The sequence below is a fragment of the Podarcis cretensis genome, assembly GCF_951804945.1.
Source record: "Podarcis cretensis genome assembly, chromosome: 11".
NCBI classification, from domain to species: Eukaryota; Metazoa; Chordata; class Lepidosauria; order Squamata; family Lacertidae; genus Podarcis; species Podarcis cretensis.
The window spans coordinates 51,024,711-51,052,217 of record NC_137180.1 but is presented as its reverse complement, the minus strand read 5'-3'; the positions used below and the strand labels follow the sequence as shown (position 1 = coordinate 51,052,217).

The 27,507-nt window shown below is 44.3% G+C and overlaps 1 protein-coding gene and 1 long non-coding RNA gene across 5 annotated transcripts in view; one reads left to right on the top strand and one right to left on the bottom strand.

The window, feature by feature from the left end:
* Positions 1-1,568: 1,568 nt before the first annotated feature.
* The window catches only part of ALPK2 (alpha kinase 2), a 64,447-nt gene continuing 38,508 nt past the window's right edge, over positions 1,569-27,507 (bottom strand). For 2 of the 3 annotated variants that reach the window (XM_079994664.1, XM_079994665.1), the window contains exons 6-14: positions 24,205-27,184; positions 22,564-22,711; positions 21,016-21,143; positions 20,884-20,919; positions 19,276-19,550; positions 19,060-19,148; positions 16,153-16,370; positions 13,007-13,055; positions 1,569-3,153 (exon numbers count right to left, since the gene is read on the bottom strand). In XM_079994664.1, the coding sequence (XP_079850790.1) occupies positions 2,937-3,153; positions 13,007-13,055; positions 16,153-16,370; positions 19,060-19,148; positions 19,276-19,550; positions 20,884-20,919; positions 21,016-21,143; positions 22,564-22,711; positions 24,205-27,184 (4,140 nt within the window). In that variant the 3' untranslated portion in view covers positions 1,569-2,936. The remainder of the gene's footprint in view (positions 3,154-13,006; positions 13,056-16,152; positions 16,371-19,059; positions 19,149-19,275; positions 19,551-20,883; positions 20,920-21,015; positions 21,144-22,563; positions 22,712-24,204; positions 27,185-27,507) is intronic. The other variant, XM_079994666.1, reaches the window with a different exon arrangement.
* LOC307226421 lies at positions 3,160-12,997 on the top strand. Of its 2 annotated transcripts, none has more exons than XR_013843400.1 (3): positions 3,160-6,962; positions 9,048-9,122; positions 12,156-12,997. It is a non-coding gene; the product is annotated as an uncharacterized lncRNA (long non-coding RNA). The 2 variants fall into 2 exon arrangements; XR_013843401.1 differs by having other exon boundaries at positions 3,160-7,352.

Here is a 27,507-nt window from a genome sequence, read left to right as displayed (position 1 = left end):
AGCTGGTTGCTTAGAGCAGGGATGGGGAACCTAGTTTTGGTCTCAAATCACAACAGCAGGCTGGCCCTCAATTGAATCAATAATTATGATTAATTCCACTTTTATGAATTTATGCTCACATTACTTTAATGCATTTTGCAGGTCATATTTTGTTTCTGAATGAATGTGTTTGTAGCAAAATTTGAATGGAGATGTGCCAATACTGGGATCCCATAGAAACATATTGCACATGCTGCTTACTTGTTATCCTGTCGAGATGAGCTATTATGTCAGGTTTGAAGTTGGCACAACTTGCAGTAGCTATTTCAGAGCTGAAGACATAAGAAATAGGACCGGTTTCCTTTGAGGCGCATATGAATCTTACCGCCATCCCTAGTAAACAAGTTTGGGGCTCATGTACTAATTCAAGAACCTGCAAAACCTGTTTCAGATATAAAGCTAAAGATAAAGGGGCCCCTAACCGTTAGGTCCAGTCGCAAACGACTCTGGGGTTGCGGCGCTCATCTTGCTTTACTGGCCGAGGGAGCCGGCGTACAGCTTCTGGGTCATGTGGCCGGCATGACTAAGCCAATTCTGGCGAACCAGAGAAGCGCACGGAAACTGCGTTTACCTTCCCACTGGAGCGGTACCTATTTATCTACTTGCATTTCATGCTTTCGAACTGCTAGGTTGGCAGGAGCAGGGACCGAGCAATGGGAGCTCACCCCATCGCAGGGATTCGAACCGCTGACCTTCTGATTGGCAAGCCCTAGGCTCTGTGGTTTAACCCACATCGCCAACCGTGTCCTGTTTCAGATATACGGTAAGTGTGGGACAAAAAGATGAGCACATGCTCTACAGATAACATAATGCCGTTGTGGCACAACTCCATTAATACAACCCCCTAGACTTGTTTGACACATATTCAATAGGATGACATACTCATAGTATCATAGAAGGGACCATGTGGGCCCTCTAGCCCAACTCTCTGAAATGCAGGAATCTTTTGCCCAATGTGGGACTCAAACCCATAACCCTGAGATTAAGAGCCCCATGCTCTACCAACTGAGCTATCAAGAGAAGTCAATGCTTTCAAGGACATTTAAAGCAGAGGTGGGGCTTTGTAGGCCAGACCTTTATCAGATCCTAGCTTCATGGCCCAAATTTGACAGGCGGCAATCAAAGTCTGCCTTCGCTTTCTAATGCACAGTTGGGAATGCGCTGTATGTTTCCCTATTGTGCACAGGTAGCTGCATCTCCACCTGCCTCACACCTGACTTCACATATGACAGGAAGGTGGGTGTGGTTTGGGGGAAATGGCCTCACAGGCCAAATGTGAACCTCTGGTGGGTCAAGCTCCGCTGGTTAGAGTGTGTGGTGCTGATGACACTAATTTTGGCCTGTGAGCTAGAGGTTCCTCACCCTTGGACTTCAAAGTTTCCTATGAACAGGAGCCAGGCCTTTAACAGGAAAAACCTGCTGATGAATTGGTTATCATTAACTGAGGGGGGGGGGAGGGTGTTCCTAGAAATGGTTGGTACACTCCTTCACAGCATCAGGCGAATCATCAACATGTTCACAATTCTAAGTCTTGTTTCAGTAGGAATTTAATTGGAGGAAAAAAATGCATGGAGTATAACAAGCATTATTATTACTGTGCAAATAATTAGGAAACAAAACCATTATTCTAGTACAGTGGTATTGACCTGGAAACTGTCGGTGGGTGGGTGAAATATAGGAAATATCTTAATGGGGCTTCAGGTATAATGAAATGAATTACTCCAGCAGATCTACGTACTTTGAAATCCAATGAAAGAAAATGATGTCAGATTTGTAACATCCACTTATACACACACACACAGACACACACACTCATTTTGAACTGGCAGTCCCCACCCTTTCCTGCAAGGTTCAAGTCGCGCTTCAATCATGTTTAAAGGCACTAAACCACAGAATACGATTTGCTAGCCTGGGGGTGGGGATTCTTAGGGAAGGACACAGCACTGAGACCTTCAGTCTGATTAGCATGGCTCTTATTTCTTCGGTTATAAGTCTCATAAATACAGCAATAACTCTCTACTCTGCCTTCTCTAACCACTGACGTCACCCAGAGACACACACACACTCCCACAACTCCCACACCCATTTCTCTCTCTCTTTTTCTCACACACTTCTTCATAACAGCCACAGATTAGACAGTTAAAATCATCTAGCAGAGGAAACATGATGTGTTGCTATACAAAAGTCAGCGGAAGGCTATATTAGGGGCATGATTAAAGGATAAAGACATTGTGGGTTCCACACAGTCCCCAGGTCACCTGGTGAATGCCACTGTGTTGTTTTACATTATATCTTTGACATAACTTATAATATTGAAAACCAGTGCAAAAAAACCCAACTACCCAAATGCCTAAGGCCCACAGGTGAATCCCTCATATGCTTCGTTGCCTCTGGCACCTGTTATGCATGTCTAAGAAGCCGGCTTTTGGAAACTTCTAGAAACAGCAGTTCTTCATTTGAGTAAAAAGAGGCAGGCAAAGCAGGTTCACGCATTCCGGAGTGTGTAGCTTTTACCTCACGGGGGTTGAAACGTCCTACATATATTTATAGACTTACCTAGCAGCTGAGTTATATGGAAGAAATCTACTAAAAATGCAATTTTCCCAAAAGGCCTAAGTCCTGCACAGCCTTCCAAAAAGGGAGATTGTGCAAATAACACCCCCCGCAGTCCGTTTAGGCAGTCTATGCGGATGGCTATGCTTGGTACTGGGAGTGCTGATCTTTTCAAACGTTTGCCTGTCCTAGACTATCCACTTTCTTCTTGCAGAATGTTGAACGCTCTGAGAGAGCCCCACTGCTGGAGTGTTCGGTTCCAGAAAGTACAGTGTGTATTTCTAGAGAGGTCCATTCTACAAAGATGAGAATGAGAAATGTTTCTTTTGGGAGGAAACAAGTTCCTATGTTCTCTTGGCAGTCTGTGTGCTGACCGCGGTTTTCTTTACAGTACTTGAGGTTGGCAGTGCCTTGACTTTGGGGGCTGCTGGCTTCCTCTGCTTCTGACCGCTGGCTTGAAGGGGTTTCAGTCCCAGCATCTCACAGTATTTATTACATAGGTGGAGGACCTTGAACTGTTCAATAAACGAGATGGAGCAGTTACCTTTGAAACCTTTGTACCTGAAGAAGAAGACAGAGAGACAGGATTGAAACTTTTTGGTTTCTAAGAGAAATAGGCTACACCTCAATTGCAAGACTTGCTAAAACATTCAACCCACACTCAACCCATAGTCAACTAAAGTCATCTGTCATGGATGCTTTAGCTGAGATTCTTGAATTGCAGGGGTTTGGACTAGATGACCCTCGGTGTCCCTTTCAGCTCTACAATTCAATCATTCTATGAAAACAACCAGCTTAACATCTAGCCTCAGCAAAATACAATGACATGTAGTAAAGGAGATTACAATCGGCACCATCGTCTATAGCAGAGGTGGCTAACCTTTTTGGAGTGCCAAGGGCCACACTGTCAACCCTTGGAGGGCTGCATGTCAAAGTGGGAGTAGACAAAGTGCTAAAGTAGGCATGGCAAGTACTGAAGTTCTCAAGACTTTAATCCAGTAGGAGAGATTTAAACATGACCTTCATTCTTTCATTGAAATTGAAGGATTTCATGCACTTACACTTGATAAATTGTGTCCTCCACTTTTGAAAAGAAGGAAAGGTGAAAAAGAATCTCAGGATCCCACCCCCCAATGTACTTATGTAGAACTGCACAAACAGCATGAGGGATTGTTGCTCACATAACCACAAATAATAGTTTGCCTTTCATTAAAAGCAGTATGTATTTATTTATACCTATCAGTGTTCAACTTTAAATAAATAACTTTACAGATATCTTACAAGAGCTAAACATTCATTTATTCATTCAATTCATGTCCTGCCATTCCTCCTGAAGGAGCCCAGTTGGGGAAATCAAAAGTGCATTTGTAAAGCCCCCAGTTCAAACTGAATCATGCTGCAGAATCGCTGCTTGTTCCTTTCTAGAATTCAACCCAGGTTAGAAAACCTCACCCTGATTATCTCCTTTTTCTTTTCTCCCTCCTTTTTTTTGGGGGGGGGGGAGTTCAGGTACATTCAACTGACAGAATCAGGGGAAACAGCACAATGATATGAGGGGAACTGTACAAAATATTATCCTGTATCATGACTGAGGGTGCCATATAATCCTTACAGCTTTTTTATGGTGTTAACAACGGCAAGGAATTCTCATCTCTGTTCAGCCTGCCTGCCTGGTTTTAATAAAAATGCTAACAGTTCCCACCCGTCCCTGTGTTTTATTTCCTTAGTAGGACAGGCCTGTCATTTTGAACAGGCTTTTTGAATAGTAATTTTGAATGCAGCTCACCCTAGGAGGTGTCAGTGACAAGGGATCTGCAAATACCCATGTGTGCCCATGGATTCCTCTACCTCCAACCTCAGCCCCAATTATAATAAACAACCTCTTAAACTTTAACATTTTAAAGCAGTGAATACGCCTCCCTTCCGTTCAACATCAAAAGTCGTGATTCCTGAGCATCTGTAATCCTGTGCAGTGAAAAGCCACTTAGAAACACATCCTTATGCCAGACCATGATGGAACATGTAATTCCACCCTGGAATTGGAAACGGCTCTTTGACTGATTGCACAGATCTTAATGTTTTTCAAACATACCTTCAGCGTAATGCATTTTATAGGCTCTGCTGCTTTTCTTGCACTCCCACACACGTTTGGTGATGATCTTAGCGATGATGACACTGATGTGAAGCTATTACTGGTGCTGATTGAAAGCCTAAACCATTTTGTGACGCTCCCATCCAGAGTGCGTGAGTCCATAATGCACAGCCACAACCCCCAAAAAAGGCTATTTCAAGAGCTGGAAATGGGGCAGAAGAGGGTGACCAAATAGATCAAGGGGCTTGAGCAACACTCCTCTGCGAAAAATGGTTGCAATGTCTGGCTTCTTTATAGCTCAGGGAGGAAAGGGAAAAGGGGAGAACACAGCAGAGGTGTACAAAATTAAGCACAGTGCAGACAAAACGGATTTAGGGTTCTCCTCTCCCCCCTCATAATGCTAGAACACAATAGGGTCATCCAACAAAGCCAAAGATTCAGGCTTTGAGATTCAGGAAGGACAAAGAGGAATGACTTATTCACTCAGCATGCAGTTAAATCTGTGGGCATCGCTACCACAAGATACAGTGATGGCCATCAACCAGGTGATTAGGCACATTCCTGCAGGGTAAGGTTATCAGGGATCATGCGTAATGATGGCTGTGTATTATGTCATGATGGAGGCAGCATATGTACCTTAGAGATGGAGGAGGAACCCACAGATTCCAAAGCAGACCCACCCACGCCAAACTATGTCGACCCTTTAGTCCCCCTTAGAATCAGCAGCCATGAGGAAAACCAGCACTGCTTCTGTCCATTTTTAAAGAACCTTCCCCCCGCCCCCATCCGCTCAAAGCCTGGAGTAACTGGTGTGCAGGTCTTTAGCTGCTTTGAATCGGATAAAGCAAGTCCTCATAGAAGGGACAGAGCTTGATGGCGTTCCCTTGCTCGAGAGGGAATTCTACAGGGGAAAACATGGCTGCTTCCCCCAGTTTTTCCCACAGGGGCAGCCATGTTTTATCTTTTATGACAAACAGCTAAACTAAGCTGTTTATTACCCCAGGCTTTTGCTATCTAGTCTTTTTAAGCTGCTTCTAAGAGACCACCCTCAACAACTCACTTTTCTGAGTTAGTGGCTCCTTCTTCTACATAACTATTAGAAATAGGAGTTACTGGTGCCAAAGGACCATCAGCGAGGCCCCTGGACTCTCATCACTAATAATTAGCCATAACCTGGCCCAACCCAGGCAAACATCATTTGGTTTTCACATTTACGGCCCCAACGCATATTACCTCATGGTAATGAAGCCACGTGGCAGCTTCCCACATGATAAAGGTAATGTCAGGATCCCAGACCATGTGAAAGGAACCTCCTGCCACTCTGCGAGCGATAAACCAGTTTCCTAGAGGGGCAACACTGGTATGAAGAGCAACTGCACAGCAGTTGTCCCATGTATCCTGGGCTTCCGACAAGCCCTACCATTAGGTAGACTGAGGCAGTTGCCTTTGATGGCCAGTGCAGGAGGCAGGGATTAGTGCAAGGTGCTGGAGGGCAGAGTCGTGTGTGCCATGCCCTGTGCCCTTAAACTAGTCTACTGCCCTCAGATGCAGTAGAAAATTCTGCCCTACTGATAGTGCTGCTGTTGTGTTTTTTTAATCAATTGCTGGCCCAGTTAACCACTATATATGGAACAGTGGAGGCTGTCTTGTCCTTCACCTCAGACAGCAATATGTGTTGAGCCAAGACCTATAGGTGTTGTGAGATGGAGCCATGCTGCAGTGACTCCCATGTGAGAAGATGAGAGGCTATGGCTCCTCCAAAACCATATCAGAAACTCACAGGCCCACATATTGGTTTAGTCACCAAGCCATTGCAACCATGTTAAAAAGGGGTGGCCAGAAACACCAGCCTTTTGTGTCTGTTTCTGTTTTGTTTTTTGGCAAAGGAAAATGTTACTCATTTCCAGCCTTTCACATTGAGCCCAAGTTTTGCTTTAGCACTTGCAAAGCTGTCTGCTGGCCACACTCTACCTTTTGTTTAGGCCTAGCAGAGTGGGCTTGATTAAATATTTGATTAACAAAGGCTAATTTCATTGGCTTAGATTCTCCCTTCCTCCAGAGGACTGAACGGGGATTTTTAAAAAGTTTGTGTGTATGAGAGAGACGCAGAGAGAGTAAGGTGTGCCCTCTACTGAGTTGGAACTATATTGCAAATAATTACTGTAACAAGAACATTGTGACAGGAAACTGACATTACTATTACGATTATGATTGCTATCATCTACTGTGAAGGCCGAAAGTGGGTTATAATAAAAATATAAAACTCAATAACGTTCAAGTAAGCAACTGAGAGAGGAAACCACAAGTAGAAGGATTAACAGAGCAATCTTCTACTCAAATGGTGCCAGGCCAGTAGGAGGTATATGCTGCTCCTATGTGAGCAGGAAGGCCATCCTACGATACTCTGCTGCCTGAGGCGAAGGTCAAGATGGTGCCTCCTCTTCATTCCATGTTCAGAAGCCAACTGGTCTGGCAGATTAATTCTTATTTCAAGACAGGATAGTGTTCTCCAATGGGATGGGTTAGGGCCCCAGGACAGGGAGTTGCGTAACATATGCAGCTCTGTTCACCATAAGAGGATGTGGGGCTCAGGAACAACAGCCAGAGGCCTACCACAGCTGCCTCTCATCACCTGCTGCCTGAGGCGGCCATCTCACTCTGCCTAATGGTAGGGCCAGCCCTGGTCAGTGGAATGGATGGAAGGGGGAAAGACACAACCCAGAAAATACAGAGAGAGAGAGAGAGAGAGAGAGAGAGAGAGAGAGAGAGAGAGAGAGAGAGAAGCGTAAAAACAACAGAACTCCCTCAGTGTCTGCCTACCAATTCTGTGGAACAGCATCCCTATTGAGACATTTTTGCTTTGGCAAGCTTTGCTAGTGGGGGTGAAAAGGTCTCTGTTTTAGGTCTTCATTTTGTTCTGTTTTTAAACCTATCCTCAGCTGTGTTTTTTGTACTATTTTAAACAGTATTTGCAGCTTTATTTTATGGCATGTTTATAAATAGTATTGAGACATATGGGGAAAGTGATTCACAAATTAATAAATAGTAATCAGGAACTGTGTTTGCAATGATGCCCACATGCCTGCCCACACAAGGATGGAGCCAATAATAATAATAAACACACACACACACACACACCAGCACATATGCTTCCCCACCCTCAACATAGTCCTTCTTGCAACAGAGTTCAAGGGCCATTCAGGAAGGAAAATACTTTTTTTCACAAGCAGTCAAAAGGAAAGGCCAAGACATGCAAACAAGGGCAGCTATGGAAACATGTCAATTATCAGCAGCTACCTTTGGTGGCTCAGGTCTAGAAGCAGGAGATGTGAGGTTTAACCTCCCCCACCTCCAGGAGGAGATGGGGGAAATGGCCCCACTCACTTTTTGCATGCCCGGACAAAACACTCTATACTGCAAGTTCCACAGAGTGGTTGCCTACCCTCTCAGCCACGTATCAGACATATAGGACATCTGCCTTCCCACAACCCTAAGATTCAGTCACTGACACCAGGAGGACAAGAGTTGCAGGGGGAGCCAGGTGGAACAAGTTCATGTTTCACATGCAGGAGAACCCAGACTCAAACCCAAGGTACAACCCTGCACTGATCAAGAGATGAGCGCCTTCCCACCATCATTCAGACTCAGTTGACTGGATCAAGAGGGAGACTGCATGGGACTGTAAGGTAAAGGTAAAGGGACCCCTGACCATTAGGTCCAGTCGTGACCGACTCTGGGGTTGCGGCGCTCAGCTCGCTTTATTGGCCGAGGGAGCCGGCGTACAGCTTCCGGGTCATGTGGCCAGCATGACTAAGCCGCTTCTGGCAAACCAGAGCAGTGCACAGAAACGCCGTTTACGTTCCCGCCAGAGTGGTACCTTTTTATCTTCTTGCACTTTGACGTGCTTTCAAACTGCTAGGTTGGCAGGAGCAGGGACCGAGCAACGGGAGCTCACCCCGTCGCAGGGATTCGAACCGCCCACCTTCTGATCGGCAAGTCCTAGGCTCTGTGGTTTAACCCACAGCGCCACCCGCGTCTGGCATCATCTGTACCCTGCTCTTAATCTTAAGAGACATGCCACAAAATGAAAATACAACCCCAGAAGCTCAACACTGTACTCGCTAGAGGCTGACTGAGTATTACAAAGTAATCAAATAGCCCCAGTTTTTTTATTTTAAAAGTCAACTTCATCCTGTAAGAGCTGCTGAAGCAAGGAACTGTTTGATAAAAAAACTCCAGCACATCTTGCAAAGATCTGCAACCAAATTTGGTGCTATTTGGCTTGCAAATCGCTACTTCAAAAATGGTTTCATTCAATTTCTGTTGTGTTTTCATATACGGAGTTGTGGATTTGTCTTACCAGCATTATTCAAGGCATAGGGGACAGGAGAAGAGGTGTTTACAAAGGGCTACCAACGGCGAGAGAACCATCAGCATAGTAGGTTCCTTTGACATTGTTAAATATGATATGAGAGATAATTTATAGGTTAGGAGAGCAGGGTGCTTGTGGCTGATATTCCCCACAGCTTCTTTCCACACAAGTCAGTAAATGTCAAAATCCAGTACTCATTTGGGACAGGTGAATTAGCATTGTGAGAACCCCCACACAGGTGCACCTCATAGCGAGGGTCCACAGCCAAGCTCCCAAGTAGAGTCTAAAAATGAAGGTATCTGTGTTGCTTTTATACACAGTGCAAGATACACAGGAGTAAGCTTTAGACAATTTTATCCTAGTCAGTATGTGTATTGAATTAAAAATGTTTTTATATACAGTGGTATCTCGGAAGTCAAACAGAATCCATTCCAGAAGTCCGTTCAACTTCCAAAACATTCGGAAACCAAGGTGCAGTTTCCAATTGGGTGCAGGAAGTTCCTGCAGCCAATTGGAAGCCGCAGAATCCACACTGGATGTTTGGGTTCTAAAGAACGTTCGCAAACCGGAACACTCACTTTCGGATTTGTGGCGTTCAAGAGCCAAAACGTTTAACTCGCAAGGTGTTCAACTGTATGAACATGTAGTAGTTTTTGATTGATATATATATGCAATTGTTTTAACGGGTTTTTTAAATATATGCAACATAGGAAATGAAATAAATAATAATATTTAAACCATAGGAGTTTGCCAAAGCCAAAATCTCACTTGTATTTTTGCAATCCCTCTGTTTAAATTTGAATGCATCATCTGTTCAGTTTGGGACACAGTTTGCATTCCTGTGATGTGAACAATTCTGCCATAAACTTTCTTTAAAACACTCACACACAACTGTGGCTAAAATATTGCTGAGAACCAACAGCATTCTTTCCCAGTCAAGTAGTATCTTCCCAGAATTCTTTTCACTGTCTTAGGAAAAGATTAATGGGATTTGGCCATTGCAGGAAATATTGTGTAGAATATTAATCAGTGCGATCTTCTGCAACACATATTGTATGCTCGTTAAAAACGTATATTGTCAAAAGGAAGAAAATAAATGGTCATGAATTATTCAAAGTGCTTTGCCTTAATGGCATTTTATAAACCTGCGAACTTACATCAAGACATTAGAGTATCTTTTCCCCCCACTCAAAATCTATCAAGAATACAAGGCAGATGAAAAAAAGGTAATGACTGCAGGAATTAAAAATATTCAATACTGGGGAAAATATGCACTGGGATAGGAATTAAGATTTATTTTTTTTTTAGAGAACTTCCAATTTCCTTGTTTACTTACTATTTTTTTTAAAAAAAACCCAACAACTTATAACCTACTTAATTTTCATAATAAAGTTAAGTTGGCCAAAAAGAAATCAAAATGTCACAACAGTATTGAAATATATCACAACCCTCAATTGGAACACAAAGTCTATATATTAGGAAGCCTGCCAATGGCTTCTAGTTACAATACCAGTTGCTGGGAATCACAGGTAGGCAGAGTGCTGTTGTGCTGTGGCTCTCAGTAAGTGAGACTGAGAAGGTCTTCTGCCTGAAGTCTTGGACAGTTGCTGCATTAAGCAGACCTGCCCCATCCATGAGACAAGGTGAGGCGACTGCCTCAGGCGGCAGGATCCACAGGGGCAGCAGATCTGGCTTCCAAGGAATGCACCACTTGGTGCTGCTGTTGCCACGGTGGCAGCGACAGCTGTGGCACACTCATTGGAGGATGGATCTGTCCTCGTCCCACCAGCCCCGCCCCCCGCAATGCTGCCTCTGCAGTGGCCTCTCAGCAAATAGGAAACACTGTTGGTCTCCACACACCCTTGTTCCTGATGTAGATCTTCACATACCCCTTCTTCACTGGGGGGCATTTTGTCGCTTGCTCAGGTGCCAAAATGTCTTGGCCCAGCCCTGGCATTAAGTGAGTAATCCTCTCATAAGGAAGAGGTTGCACTACCATCAGAAAGGACTCAGGTCTCTGGCTGAATGGCTATCTTCCCTTCTCCTCCGTTACTGTGTACTGTAGTTACGTTATTCTGATAATTGGTTGCTTTGTGGTTTTTATGTGATGGTTGTAATTACACATTTTTTATTTATTTTAAATGTCTTTTTGTATCTTGCCCTGGGACCATTTGATGAATAAAGGTAAAGGTAAAGGTACCCCTGCCCGTACGGGCCAGTCTTGACAGACTCTGGGGTTGTGCGCCCATCTCACTTAAGAGGCCAGGGGCCAGCGCTGTCCGGAGACACTTCCGGGTCACGTGGCCAGCGTGACATCGCTGCTCTGGCGAGCCAGAGCCGCACACGGAAACGCCGTTTACCTTCCCGCTGGTAAGCGGTCCCTATTTATCTACTTGCACCCGGAGGTGCTTTCGAACTGCTAGGTTGGCAGGCGCTGGGACCGAGCAGCGGGAGCGCACCCCGCCACAGGGATTCGAACCGCTGACCTTTCGATCGGCAAGCCCTAGGCGCTGAGGCTTTAACCCACAGTGCCACCGAATAGCTGGCTATAAATACAAATCCTAATAACTAACACTAATAAATATATAAACAAACGAGCAAACAAACAAACAAGAGACCACATTAGTCCACCATTACTCTTTTAAAAAATGCAGAAGTACATGTTGAAGGAAGGCAAGAAAATGGAAAGATCCTCTGTGGAATCATGTTGTTTTGCATTTCAGGGGGCTACTGGTTTCTAACTACTAGTTGATGGGTTGAATTTTCTTATCCACCCACCTCTGCTTTCACTTGCAAATTAGCATCGTGATTCTCGGTGTTTTGCATGATATGGTACTCTGGGCAATTTGTATTTAAAGACAAAGCAGACCATTCTGAGTAGACTGCATTACATCATTGTTTCAGTTTCCTTCCAGCAATGTAAACATTTCCTTTTTCTTTCCTAGTACATTATTTTATTCTCCCCGCACCCAGATAGTTTTTCTTGAAGAAAATATTCATAGCCACTATGGATCATTTAAGAATATCTTTCCTATCTCCTTTCTTATCTAGAAGAATTTATGTTGAATACATCTTGTCCCCTATTTTACTTTTTTACAGCATGTATGCAAATTGCTGAACCTAAGCAGACTCTTGGAAGCATATAGAAGATGCATAAACTTTGATGAAGTCTTTTAGGAGTAACCAAAGCAAGGAAAGGATGAAATGAATTTTCCCATGCAACTAGGGTTCTGAATCTTTAGCATAACATGCCAATTCTTGTTTAAATTCATAAAAATGTCTTTTAAAAAACCCACACTCACAATTTGTTTTCATAGAATTCCAACAGATCATTTCTTGGTTTAATAGTTTGTTACCTTCGCCCATCGCTTCCCCCTTAATGCTTCCCTTTTCTCAAGGAAGCTCTTAATTCACCCTGTACTGGCTAAGGCAGCAAAACTGCATAAAGTATGTGAGTAGAACTGAGTTTGTGCATTCTGTACCAGTGAGGTCTGCACTGATATTAACTCTAATATTGTGAGCTCTACATTGGTGAGCCCTGATAATGGATTTGAGCAAAATAATACTACTATATCCTTTGGCTGCTGCTACACACACACACACACACACACCTGTTAGGAAGAATAATGGTTTGTTCCCAGATGGGTTAGGTGGAACATGATATTGTATGGGGGGTGGGGGACAACCAAGGGTGTCTGCAGTGTGTTTATCACTCCCTCTCCCAGAAGCAAACCAATGAGCCTTTTCAAAAGGAAGGCTCCATTAACATTTTATCCACCAGAAGAAGTCAGCAAGAAAGCCCTACTGAAATGCATTTTGCTTTTAAGAGCTGTGGCATAAAATGGATGCTGCGTGCTGCAACCTTCTCTATTAAGTTTGCAACATCACAAGGCTGAAACAACAATGGGGGAAAAAACCAGGTCATTAAAAAATGGCGCTGCTTCACTCACCCTTTGGCCTGTGTTGCTATGCCAACGTCGGTTAGTTTCATTCCTACACCTACAAAATAAAACAGCAAGCCAGCATCACACAGGGGTAATTCAGGTATAGAAAAGCTTTATATATTAATGCAGTTTTTATTGGCTTCGCTGCTGATTACAGATGCTATCCATCACACTCTCTGTATATACCGTCACAAATATTTCATTTCTCCAAGGCAGGTTATTCATTCAGCACTGTCACTGAATATAGGTCTACTCTGGAGCACCTCTTCCTCTTAGGGCTTATCTACACCTCTTGCCCCACTACTGTGCCTCTTGATGAGCTGCCTCAGTTCAGGCAGACTTTTTGGATCTGACCCTCCACTCTTTGTTTGGTTCTGGTGTCCCAATAAAGATCTGCAATGGGGATCCTGAATCTGCAAAGATCACAACTCACAGGGTGGAATGCAGCTGAGTATTTATTTATTGCGTTTTTACTCTGCCCTTCCTCCAAGGAGATTCGACTGGGGTGTATGGTTCTCTGCCTCCCTCTTTTTGTGTGAGATACCTAGATGAGGGTAAGACACATAGATGTCAACTTTTCCCTTTTTTAAAGGGAAATTCCCTTATTCCAAATAGGATTCCTCGCAAGAAAAGGGAAAAGTTGACAGCTATGGTAAGACACAAGGGAACGGGCCAAGGTCAAACAATGATCACTATGGCCAAGTGAGCTCCACAGAACTTCACCTGCTTCTGTTGCAATCACAGAAGTTGTCCCATGCATGGAATGATTTAGTTCAGAGTGGTCCAATGTGTGGCTTGAGGGCCACACGCGGCCCTCAGCAACATTTGAGACACACAGCCCTCACACTGCCTTCTCAAGCTGGGTAAGGAGGCACTGGGCTTTGGGAAGGAAGCATGAGGGCTCTGACAGGGTCCTAGAGCCCTTCCTCTTCCTTTCCAAAGCCTAGTTAACACTTTCCCAGTTTGGGGAGGAAGGTGGGAGGGCTATAGGACCCCCCCCCATCTCCTTCCCAAAGCCCAGCACCTCACTTAGCTGGCTATGGGAAGGCAGTACATGGACTGGGGATGTGCATCAAAGTTTGGCCTTGCTCCCCCACCCTCACACGACAAGGCAGTGTGCGGCTGCATTTTCCATGTTGAAGTACTCTGGTGGCCCACTTGGTATGAAAAGTTGGACTGTGCTGATTTGGTTGGTCGCAAGCCATTGCGCCCATTGCACCTGGGTGAAGCCTGCTCACAGGCAGAGAGGCACTGAAATCCTGCAGTCCCAACATTGCATTGCTGAAACCTCTTTTTGGCCAAAATGTGACTGGTACAAGACACACTCAGTAATGCAGTTAGGTAATTTTAGACTGTGGACTTAACCATCTCAGAGCAGCCACAACACTGACTACAGCTGAATGTGGACCAGTCATTGTACGTTGGGGGAATGTGGGTGGGCAAGTGGTTCCAGCCAAGCCCAATCACTGGCAGCAGTTTCAACTCAGCAGTGCCAGGGGTGAGAAGGGCTCTGTGAGCACACAAGAGAGAGTGCAGGCATTCCGAGGCCAGCCCATTCACTCCCAGTAGCCATAGGAGAGCAGCTCAGTCAAGAACTGACTCAGCCCAGCCCACTGTGCACAACCCGAATGCTGCCTGCACCAGTAAAACTTCTGCTGTGCTGGCAGAGGGCTTGTTTCACTTGGGAGTACACCTAGCTGAGCTTGTGTGCCAAAGTCTGAACCTCACAATAATACCTTGTGAAGAGTAACAGATGAGCTGAAATGAACACTGCACATTTCTTTTTTGAAAAAGAATCTATAATGCTTTCTATCCTCTTTTCAAACCGGTTACCAGCAGTGGAAAAATGTAGGAATTTCTTGCTGCATTTGTTATATTAGTTGAATATAGCACCATTGTGGAAGCTGAATACTTGCCACAGCAGGTAGATAATTCATTTCTTTCCTCTGACAGAAGGTAACACATTCTGAATAAAAAGCGCTGCAGCCTTGAGGAGGCTGGAGAAAAGGAAATATCCACAAATCTTTTGACAGGAGTTCTACTTTAGTCAGTGATGTACTGTACCTGCAGGCATCCAGCCTGAAGCAGCTACTGAAGGGGTGACCTGATCATGGGTTAGTCACACTTTCAGCTTACAAACCTCTACCCAACTTGGGCCCAGGGCAAGAGTCACAGGAAAAACCAGCTGAGCACCAACTGCAACAATAGACTGAGGAGGGAGGGTTACCAAACTCTTTGTTCTTCCATGTGAACCCAACCAGGAAGGTGAAGTGTAGGTGGGTTCCCAGGAGGCAGGACACAGCAAGAACCTTTATTGAACTATATAACTGGGAAACAGGGACCAAGCAACTGCTTATATACATTCCTGAAAGCCTGGGCCACTCCCACTCCAAACGTGATGGGCTGTCTAAACTTCCAAGCTGCGAATCACGTGGGTCACATGATGTCTGACGTTTATAGAAGCTTCCAGGTTAAACTTAGTTACTGTTCTAAGTGCCATTGAGGGGGGCCTCCTCCCTGCCACACAGAACAACAAGAAAACAAAACAAAAAACACACACAAATGGAACCTGCTCTGCTTCTGTGCTGGTCATAGAGCAGAGGAAGCTCCTTCTTTTGTAGCTTCAGGCTAACAAAAAAGGAGTGTAGTGCTCTATCCCTTCTGTGACACCCAGGTGGAATTTCAAACTTTGGGAAGAATGCCTGAAGGTGGAAGAATTCACTTCCATGCTTGTGCATCCCTAATTTTCATCATACTACACAGTAGCAGCCCAGGTGTTGGGTGGAGCTGCAGAGAGGCCTCCCCAAGACCAGCCTTTCTGCAGCTTATTTGGACAGGGCTGGGCAGTGGCAAGGTCTGAGCTGCATGGATACACTGGTGGAGCAGATCTATCCCTCCCACCAGTGGGGCTATGCAACCCTACCACTGCCAATCTACTCTCCCATTGACGCCAGTGTTGGGAGGATGGCACTACTGATACCGCAGATATGGGGACGGGGCTTTGTCTGTGAGATGAATGGTTTGCCTGATGTCAGCCAGTGAACCTCTGACTGAAGTGAGGCTTGAACCAGGGACTTCATCGCTCACTTGTCAGCTGCTACACTTCCATCAGCTTTACATCAAACACGGACATGTAGTGTTGAGATGCTCACCTTGCATGTCTGTTACAAGCAAGCTGCCGCTGGTTCTCTCATATACCCAGTGCTGAAAGGTGCAGCATTTCTGGCCAGCTTCCGAGTCTCTTCGCAGGAAGTTTATTTCTTTTCCATCCCTGATGGAGTATTTCACGAATTCTCCAATTAGCTCCTCTTCCACGGTCGCATAAGGGACGTTGTTCTTGGGCCGATGAACAAGGAAAATAGGAATGATTCTAAAATGAAAACCAATAAATAAATAAGACAATGACACATTATAATCCTAGGCAGCACTTAAGGCTGCACTCACGAGTCCATGCAGACTGCTGTATTTTTTTCTGTATGTTCTCTCTGCGACTGATGGCACATTATAAAATGCTATCACTCCCGGGGGAACTGCTGTAAGATTTTCAACACGTGTAAAAGGAACACTAAAGGGGCATGGGGGGGAGAGACCACATCAGGATTATAGTTAAAACAACTACATCTGTGTGGATTTTCCCTTTAAAAAAACACCTCTGCATGGAAATGGAACAGAACTTACCAGTCAACACATGAAAAACAGAAATGAACTAGATAAAGGCCATTCCATCCACCCCTAGTTCTTTGTAACATATAGTTTTCAGCTTCAGAAAGATAGTCTGTGATAACTTTGATTTAAAAAAATAAAGAAACAGACTCAAGGAAGCAAAGTGTTTGGAGAGGTCAGGAGGGACACATTTTTAGGAAGTGCTGGAACAGGATTACCGCAGCGTTTGTGAGCTGGGTTTCCGCTTGGAAAATCCTTCATAGATATGAGTACAGCTGTTGTGATGTGTAAATAAGAGCCCTAAAGCTATTCCATCATCGCCTCCAGAGCTCAGGCCCAGCACAGTGTGCTCAGATGTGCTGCTCGCATCTTCCCTTTACATTTTCCAGAGGCGACTTCTATTTTTAACTCTGCACTTTCACCTTGTTTGAACCAATATTTTTTACTGCAGATCTAGAAATGAAGTAGCAGCCCTGCCGAACAGAGAGGGTTGATGCACACAACCAGGACAAACTGTCTCTCTCTTTCTTTGCATTATTGTTGGCATCGGTCTGTCTCAAGAGACAATGGAAGAATGCAAGGGTAAAGGGAAACCGTTGGGAGAGTTACAATGCCTGCTGTGTCGGTGGAGACCAATACAGGAATGACATGTTTTATTGCAGATGGGGCAGGTGAAGGCGTCTGGTTTTGCTGTTCCAGATGCACCGTGGCATTTCTTCTCTCTGCGCTCGTCCTAGCATTCTCCTCTGGCTGCTGCTGTGGATACACAACCTGACTGCTGCTTCCAGGAACTACAGGGCAGGGTTGTTGTTGCCAGTCTTCACGCCACATTTGCAGACATCTTTATAATGCAGAGTTGGTCTGCCAACAGGCCTGGTACCTGAACCCAACTCCCCATAAAGCACATCCTTGTGGCTCCTGCCATCTTACATTCTGTGGGCATGACTAAGCCAGCATAGATGTCGCTGAGACAGAAGTGCAAACATGCTGCAAATGTGGGCTTGGAAGAGAACATCTTTGTATTATGAGACTCTGTCCTGCGACACATGATAGGTGCCTATCAAATTTATTTCAGGTTAACCTGCACAATGTATTACGTGTCTCCCCCACTAAGATACTTTTAAATGATTCAGATACATCTGAAGGAGGTATCTTATATCCTCTTGAAAGAGATGACAAATTTCAGGGATATGTAAGACTCATCCCCAACGTCATGCATGAACAAGAAGGAATTTCAGCCATCACTTCAGGAGGTGGCTATATATGACTATCCTACAGTGGAACAGCAAATCCTTTGAAAAAGATCTGAGGTCATGCTGGTCCAGCCATCCATTACAGCATTTAAACGGTGTTTCCTTACCAATGTGAAGTGTTGAGCTGGCGCCCCACAACAAATAATAATAATGATAACGATAATAGTTTGCATTAACAGCAATTTGAGTGCTCAAAGTGCTTCAGATACATTGGGTTGTACTCAGCGTTGCACTAAGGAGAATGTTCTGCTGACGCAAAGTTTTCTCTTGCACAATTGAATCTTCACCCCCATGCACCCCCATCTGTTCTGGAGCTCCCCACCAACCCTCCAGAGCAGATTTGGGGGGTGACACAGGTAGAGGATTGGGAGAGAGGGGAGACCCATTGCACTGGAGCTAATTTCTGTGCTAGCATAAATATTTAGTTGAATGCCACCCATTGTTTGTTTCTTGTGTGCATGATGAAAAAAGGATAAGAGGACAATCCCCTGCCCTGAAGAGATTTCACCAGAGGTTTTCAACCTTTCTGAGGCAGTGGCTCCCTTGACCAACTACATTATAATGTGGCACCCCTGTGGGGACCAGGAACCTAGTTATGTCACCCCTTGCTTGCAAAGCTGGCAGCTTCTTATCCCTTTTTGAACACCCTCCCTTGTCCATTTTCAACAGCAAGGGCCGGTGGACTGGCTGCCTGGGCTCCCTCACCCACTTGCTTGCTTATTCCGAGGCCACCTCAGCTCCTGGTAGCCAGCACCCCCTGATCAGCCCCAGAGGCACCATTTGCCTGCAGAGCTTGTAGCCAGGGCTGCTGCAACAAACAGCCACAGAAGCCTTTGGGAGGCAGAGATGCAAGAAGGCATCAGAGGGAGGGAGGGAAGGAAAGAAGGACAGAGGCCAGTATTGCCTGCGGCACCCCTGACTATCATTCAAGGCACCCCGGGGTGCCAAGGCACACTAGTTGAAAACCACTGGCTTACATAATCCAGTATTCAAGGCAGAGGAAATAATAGAAGAAAGAGAGGCTGATTCACTTTAATTCTCATTCTTGTCCAACAGCATGCATGGAGCTAGGTGTGGATGTCATCCATCACACCATTGTTACGGTTGCAACACACGTTTTATTTTTTAAAAAATGTTACTCACTCAGGCACCTCTCCAAAGCCCTCCAGAGGTTTTGTTTCTGCAGCATATATCTTGGCGTACTCTCTTGCCGTGTTCTGAACATAACATTCCTATATAAAAGAGAATCCAGTGGCATGGCAAGAAAGGAAACAATTAACACAGTTAACCGTGGCCATAGTTTAAAAGCTTGGATGCCCCCACAGGTCTTGATTACAGAAGGGTACAGCAAGCACTTACCTGCAGTGCCAATTTGTAATTCTTTTTCATGAGTTCATCGTTGTTCCTGGTCCCATATGCAATGGCATTGTGCACTTTCAGAACACAGGGGTGGCCGGGGCCGAACACAGGAACTAAGCCTTGCATGACTTTGCTTCGGAAAGCCTTTCGGTGCACTCCTTCCCCAAAATGCAGCTCTTCGGTTATAATCCTCCCATGCAGGCTGTTGCCGAAATAACTATCACTGATGAAATCTTCCCTGAACATAAGCTCTAAGAATTCAATCTCTTCCAACCCTAGAAATATATAAATATGCATAAGACCTCAACAAAGAAACTACATTCTGCTAAGTAAAAAATTTTATGCGTATGCGTGCCAAAGAGAAATCAACTGGGGGGGAAATTCACTGTAATGTTTTTGATACAAATAAATAAATAAATAAAACTATGACAACTTTAGACTTGGGCAGAAGAGCAATAAGCTCTGTGATGAAGGTTGATGTGGAGCTTAAAGCATCTGTGATCATGCATGGAAGCTTCCAAGGCTTCAGGTCCTACAGTGGATCTTCCTTGTTGGAAATGCAGCTGTGGAGCATGCTGTGGGGAAGGCTGATCCCTCCAAAGTCTGGGATTTGGTGATGTGATTGCTGTGTATTTGGGGTCAGGAAACCGGTGGGGAAATTACGGCCCTCCAGATGCTGACAGACCCTTCCATCCCAACCTGCATTCTTTACCATTTCTACGACTGCCTGGGAGTCCCCTCTTAGCAATTCCATCCATGTATCAAATTCCAATAGCAAAGGCACACGAAGACGCGTTTGCAGGTAATGAATGAAAAGCCACGCAACTGTTTTTAAAGGGGATGGAACGATTAATCCTGCTTCTTGAAGAGTCAGAACAACTAACCATCCACTAGACTGAATAAGCTAAAGCTGACTAGCACAATATGTCCAGCAATGATGAAACCCGTTGGCAAAAGTGTTATCTATGTTTAGCACGGGCAAAGCAAAACACATGCTGGTGTGATTAGAGAAATAGCAACATATGGGGAAAGTATTTCTCGTCTCTTAATTCCTTGCCTTTCTCCTTGGGTAGTGTTACATAGCACAAGACTTTGCAAAGGCCACATGTTTGGGCACCGGGAATGCTTGTATCAAAACAGTTCATTGTTATGGTTCCTTTCTCTCAGCAGAGTCCCTGTGGGGCCACTTCAGCTGCTTCAATTTCAGTGGGGCTTTCTGACCCTGCAAGCTAAAGCAGCAACCTTCGCCAAGCGAGTGAGGCAGACCCAGGGAACCATAAAGATGGGAAACCTAGGTACAATGTTCCTCTTCAAGAAAAAAAGTCAAAAGCAGAATGTGGGCTAGGAGTGGCTGATGCGATCAGCGTAGGAGAGCTCAGAATAAGGTGACTCAGTGTTGATGGGAAGACTCTTCATGTATACTTAGACAGACTTTTTTGTACATTACTGCTTCACATATTTCAGGGCAGACATTACAACCATCTCTGTCACCGCGTCCTAACAAGCCCTGGCTCAAATTAGTAACAGCTATGCAGAATATGCCCAAGTACGATTATGACTTGGCACGATTCTCCATAGGTGAACAGGAAGAATTCCAAATGGACTTACCTTCAACATCCTGAAGACTGGAAAGATGTTCCAATACTGCAGAGAAAACAAGAACAACACAGGCAAGGTTTAGACAGTAAAACAGCACCTTTAATTGTGCTTTGTCTTAAGAAACAATATGTTAGAATTTACCTTCGGAGGTCAGGTTAAATTCTGCAGATGCTTTCCCATACATATTCTTCAAGCAGCAGTGATACAGCCCTTGGTCCTTTTTACCAGCTTGAACTATTGCCAGGGATACTGGAAAGTCATCTCCTGCACTAGAAGAGATGTTAAAATTTGAATGTTTGTGTTTCTGCTTAGTTTTCTGCTTAGTTTTTCAGAGGTTTGTGTGATCTCTTTGTCTTCCTTCCCCTCTCCCTCTTGTTCCCCATCCCCATTACTGGAATGCAGGGAAATATGGCCACTGTTGTTAGTTATTGCTGCTGGAACAGTAGGCAAGTAAGTGGCTAGGAAGGAGTTATTATTCAGCTCAGATTTAAATCCAAGCTGGGGAAGAACATGGAAGTCATAATACTTGCCTTGATTTTAAGTCAAGCACTATGAGTTGCTGAATCTCATACTTAGCAACATTTCTAACAAATATAGAGTGCCAAATTTGAGTCAGGCCTAAAAGCAAGCAAGCATGTAAATAAATGCACATGAATGACCCAATTCCATGTACACATCTGAAGTCACTTGACAACTGTAGGGTACCACACTCATCTATACCACCCACTCAAACAGCATAGGTTTCATATGTTTACAAAATGTGCAAAGGATTTTTTATAGGAGCTATAATCCATAAATGTTCATTTCAAATATATCTACAGGATGCAGTTCTTGGTGTTTTTTTTAACACTGCTTTTATTGATTTTCATGGTACAGAAGATAAATTTTGAGAAAACAATTGTTACAACAGTAAACCACAAATAACTTGTCCTGATAAAATTACAGGTCATGTGCCGTACTTGTTGAATTTGTTAGTTCTGTTGCCACTGGTTCCATGTGCTCTGTCAATGCTTAGAACATGTGTTAGAATCCAGAAATCATTTAGGATTAAATCAATCAAGCCCTGCTTCTTTCATTGGTTCTACTGACTAACTGCTCTATGGTACAATAATTTATTGTATTCATAAATTTTAGAGATAATCCACACACACACACACACACACACACACACAGTCCTCATCCACCCCTCATTATGTGCACTGCTGCCTGCATGAGATTTCTACAAATAACTTCTCTTCCTGACAGCAGCACTCCCGTACCTATAGAACTGTGCACATGGCAAGGCTGTTTGTTGCTCAGCCTATACCAAAGGTGTCATGGTGTCATGGGCTTTGAGGACAACTGAACTCAGGACTCAAGAGAGAAACGTGCTAAGAGGAAGGCATGCTCGGCAAATTCACACCATGATCAACTCCCGCCCGGAAACCAATGTCCCCACTGTGGATCACCAAAGAAGAAGAAGAAGTGAATGAATGAATGAATTTATGTTACCCAGACAATCTGAAGGTTGTTGCAGTAATCCATTATTACAATATCTCTTCACTAGGTGCAGCTGTCATTTCTCTCCATCCCATGATACCATCAGAGATTTGGTCATCAAAATAAGCACACTCCCTAACATGCACACTCTCCTCCACCCATCCAAATGACATTGAAAAGCATGTATGTTTATTGCGTAGCTCTCCTTACCTTCTGTGAACTTGGGCAAGTAGCTTAGAGTCTTTAGTCCATGTAATGGTGGAGTCTTCATGAATTTCACTAAACTGGCAGCATAATTTGATATTTCCAGAGCGGTCAGGGAACAGTTCAGCTTGGATTTTCTTCACCAGCTTTGGTGCTTGAAGTAAAACACAATTCAGTGAGTGGCTTAAACACATAGTAAAACCTCAGGACCAATTTAGACATTACATGTCTGTTGACATGTCATTCCTGTAAGTTCATTGTAAGAGTTTAAAAATAACAATGATGCATACACCTTGTAGACTGTGAACCATGTAGATTTCTTTTTGTCTCTTTCTCTTAGGGCTAGGGGTTTCTTTTCTGATGAAAAATCAATCAACCTTTTCCACTTTATCCTGGAGCAGCGTTTCCTCCAGCTGTTTTTGGAATGCAAGTCCCATCAACCCTAGCTAGCAAGACCAGTTGTCAGGGATGATGGGAATTGTAGTTCAAAAGCAGCTGGACATCCAAGCAAATTAATATTCTTCCACAATATTGTTTATTTCTTTATAAATGTTTATTTAAATGTTCTAAGAAAGTGGTGGGTAACCTCTGAGCTTCCAGGTGTTTATTTATTTCCATTTATAAAATCTTTTAAAATATTAGGATGGCGTACAACAACAATTCCCATAGGTGCCAACCAGCATGATCAGTCATCAAGGATGATGGGATTCATAGTCTAGCAGTACTTGGAGAGCTTCTGGTTCCCTAACCCTGGCCCTGAAGATGGGAGCCACAGTTTCACACATATGTTCATGTGCCAAACTATCACTAGCCCCGAGTCTAATTAAGCTGCACTGTCCACAATCCAATTAAACCAGAGTGGTTTGATTTAAAACATTCCACCTCATTTAATTCTAAACCACATTTTTTATATTTTATTTAATAAAAGGAAGGACACACGAGATGGTAGTTATTAACTGATTGGGTAAGGACTTACTGTTTTGTAGAGAAAACTAAGCATGTATGCAGTAGCTGATTTGTCACAATAACCATTTCATGGGACTGAGATGTCAGATGATAGTAACACTTCTCTTCTGGTAAACAATATTGAATTGGGGAGAGCCCATACCTCGGTGGTACAGCTCATGCTTTACATATAATAGTTTCTACGTTCCATCTCGGGAAGAGGTGCCAGCCTGTGAGGCCGATTAGGGAGGCAATGTCACACACATGACATCACACACGTCCGGCGCAGGACATCAAGAGCAGCCAGGGGTGGAGCTGAGCAGAGCGAGGATGGAGTTTCAATGGCCAGCAGTTCCTCCTTCATCTCCTCCTGGTGCTGCCACCGGCAGGAGTCTGCTTTGACCCTCCTTCCCCTTCATGGCAGGAGGAGGAGCAGCTGGCCACTGGATCTGCACTGTGCTAGGCTCCGCATTTTGCCTCCTTGCTTGGGAGACCCTTGCCCCTACCCCTAAAATACTGAGGGGGCCAACAAGGGCTTGCCCCCCTGGAGCTGGCACCCCTGATCTCTGGCATCTCCACCTACAAAGCAGCTCAGAAAGCAAAGTCAGGAAAGACCTGTGTCTGGAGCCTAGGAGAATTTCTCCCCAAGGACTGCTGATGTGTAAGGACAATTTAAAAAAATAAATCAGTTTCTAAACATACCTTTGCTGTCTTTTTTGCAAGGCAGTTTCCGTTGTTCCCTCTTCTCTTCCTTGTGAGTTGGCCCGGCCTCTGTTTTTGAGACTTTTTTGACACAGCTGACCTGGTTGCAAACATTTTCCTTTGCTTCAAGGCGCGGCTTCTTAATTTGTACCTTTGGTGCCATCTTCTTCTTTATGGTTTCTTGCTTACGCTTCACGTCCTCGGTGCTACTGTGATGCGAGGGTGCCTTGCGGGGTTTGGAGGATTCCTGCGACTTCGTCTTCCCTTCTCCTGCAGTTGCTCCTGAAGTGCATGGCTGAATTTTGACCTGTGGCAGCTGTTCCTGAGAATGATGGCTGTTCTTGGAGGTACAAGGCAAGACGCTGACTAAGGCCCCTATTGCATGCTCTGATGAATTTAGGCTTTGCCTCTCACCATCTGTGAATGCTGTGGCTCGATTGTGACCTATAGATGGAACTACACACTCTCCCACTAATCCCCCTTCAGACACACCAGCTTGCTCACCGGAAAGGACCACGAATGGATGCACAAAGTCTGTAATATAATGCCAAGAATACATCTGTTCTGAATTAATAAGTGCCCTCATGTAAGGCTCCACTTCCTCTAGGTTACATTCAGTGGGCTTTTGAGTTTCTCTGGCACCCCTTTCACACGGGATTATTTTGGTCTGACTTTCTCTGCCTACATGCTGGTACTCATCCTGTTGTAGTTCACTGTTTTCGTGCCAGGAATGTGTGTGTTCTGAATCGATTAGATTCCTCATATAAGGTTCTACTTCAGTTTCCTCGGGATCATGTGAAATAGACATTTGTCTTTCTCTCTCACACTGGACTGTTTGAGTGTTACTTTTTTCCACCACCCTTTCACACTGATTCTGCCAATATTCATCCTTATCCTTCTTAATTTCGACTTGTATGGACTCAGTTTGCCTTAGGCTTTCAACTGCCTCTGGTACATTTGTACCAAACTTTCCTGACACTAGTTCATTTGTACTACAACCTTCGCATTTGCTTTCCTGTAGAATCTCATGCTGAGCACAAACGATTAAATTGCCTACCATATGGCTTGCATTTTGATTATCCTGACCTGTACTGTGACACTCATTTCTGATAATACTTGAAGGCTGAACAGTGTTTAAAGCTGCTGACTTGCAATGTTCCGATGGAGAACATGCAAAATCCAATCCTAACTCTAAACGGTCAGTAATGCTAGATTTCTTTTCGGATACTGTTTGATGAGAATCTGATGGTGGCATCACATATTTGCATTCTAGGGCAGCTTGCCCTATGCTTGTGCCAAAGTCCCTATTTTCTTCACTCATGTCATTTTCATTGTTCTTGTTTATTTCTAACAGAACTTCAGTGTAGAATCTAACTTTGTATGATGCCGTGAAAACTGGTTCTACTTTGTGCCCCTCTATTTTTTCATTGCCCTCAACAGCTTTAGGCTCGGTAGCTAAAACTGAACTATGTTCTTCCGTGTGGTAGCTGCAATTATGTGCATCAGACACAGCTTGAACATCTTTACCATTATTGCCTCTCAAAACATGATAAATATCACAATTATTGTCACTTCGAGCTTTCATTTCTGACTCAGTTCCTTTCTCCTGAAATTTCCCTGCAACGCTTTTATCGACCGCCGTAACTGAAAAGTGTTCTTCAGTTCCAAATTGATCATTATTTTTGCCAGAGAAATTACTGGATGAATCCTCTTTCAGTGAAAGCTCAGCAAGATTAGCACACTCTTTTATTCTCGAGTGGCACAGTGTAACATGAGACTCTTTAGTAGGCATCTCGTCAGCCTGCTTTGCTTTGGGGCCATCTGTACAATGAACAATCTGTTCAATACAAGACAATGGGCTGGGATAATTAGCAGGTAGGCCTTTTAACATTTCCTGGCCATGTTTTAAAGGATCGCCTTGAGCTTCTGTAAGTTTCAATGGAGATTCTACTCTACAAGACTGGAAGCCACCATCAGTCATAATTGTTTCTTCCTGATAAGCAGACATATGAGCAGATCTATTATGATCAGGCTTTTCCTTTTGGATATTGCTGCTTAATGGATGAACAGATGGCTTTTCTGTTTCGTGTCCAAAGGCAGAGCACAGACACATGGCATCTGTTTCTGCAGGTAGTGCAAGAGAGCTGTTGTCCGTGGTTGTACGGCTACATGCTCCATCTCGTTTTAGCGCACTGCAGTAATCAGTGTGGACTTTCATTACTCCTGCCAATTCTGTGACAAGCTGATTATCTTCTGTTAGATTTCCTGGCACATGCTGCCTAGTGCTTACATCCCTCACAATGTTCAGCCCTTCAACCTCCTTGGCAACGTCAGTCCCAGCTGCTGAACTCTCAACTTTGCTGCTTGCGCAAGTAAAGTCACAGCCCCAGTCTTCTCCCTCATAAAGAAGCATCTGTAACTGCTCGTGCATGGATGATAAATCAGCATCTCTGACCTCAGGTTCTGCAGCTTCCAAGGCTCCCTGGGAATCCGCTTTGGACAGATACTGAGCACAGGGAATATCATGGACTGCTTTTACCTCGTTAGACTCATGGGGCTTCCCTCCACAGGCCTTTGCTCTTTCCGTCTGTATACTGGGCACAGCCAAAGGAGTCAGAATGTCACATAAGCCTTCTTGCTTAGAAGTGACACTGGGGTGACTTTGTGCTCCAGGCGGCACATTGCGGCTTGCCGTATCATCCGTGATTGTGAGATGAAGAGTTTGATCCCAGCACGGCTCCCTCTCATTATGAGTCCCATTGGACACACAAAGGCCAGCAGAGTTTTCCAGCACTGCACTGTCTATTGGAAATCCGTTTTTGCCACTGACCTTTTCTGAAGCTGACTTTTCAGAAGCAAGGCTTTTTACAGGGGAAGATTTGAAAACAAATCTCTCGTCTAATACAGGCTCCGTTATAAATAGTTCCAGATTACCACTGATTGGCACTGTGTTGTCAGAGTCAGCTTCTTGTTGCTGTACCTGGAAGAAATAGGGTGAGGGAAGGAATGAAGAAATAAGACATGTTTATGAATTACGAATTAGGCTATTCAATCAGAAAGCTCAGGTGGTACTGGGCCCCAAAATGATAATACAGTGGTACCTTGGTTTTTGAGTGTCTCAGAAGCCGAACATTTCGGTTTTCGAACTCCGAAAACTCAGAAGTAATTGCTTCCATTTTCAAATGCGCCTCAGAAGTTGAACGACTTCCGTGGCGTGCTTTTCAATTTTCTCAGTGAAAACTGCAGATGGCCCTTTGCACCTCGGTTGTCAAATGTTTCAGAAGTCGAACGGTCTTCCGGAAC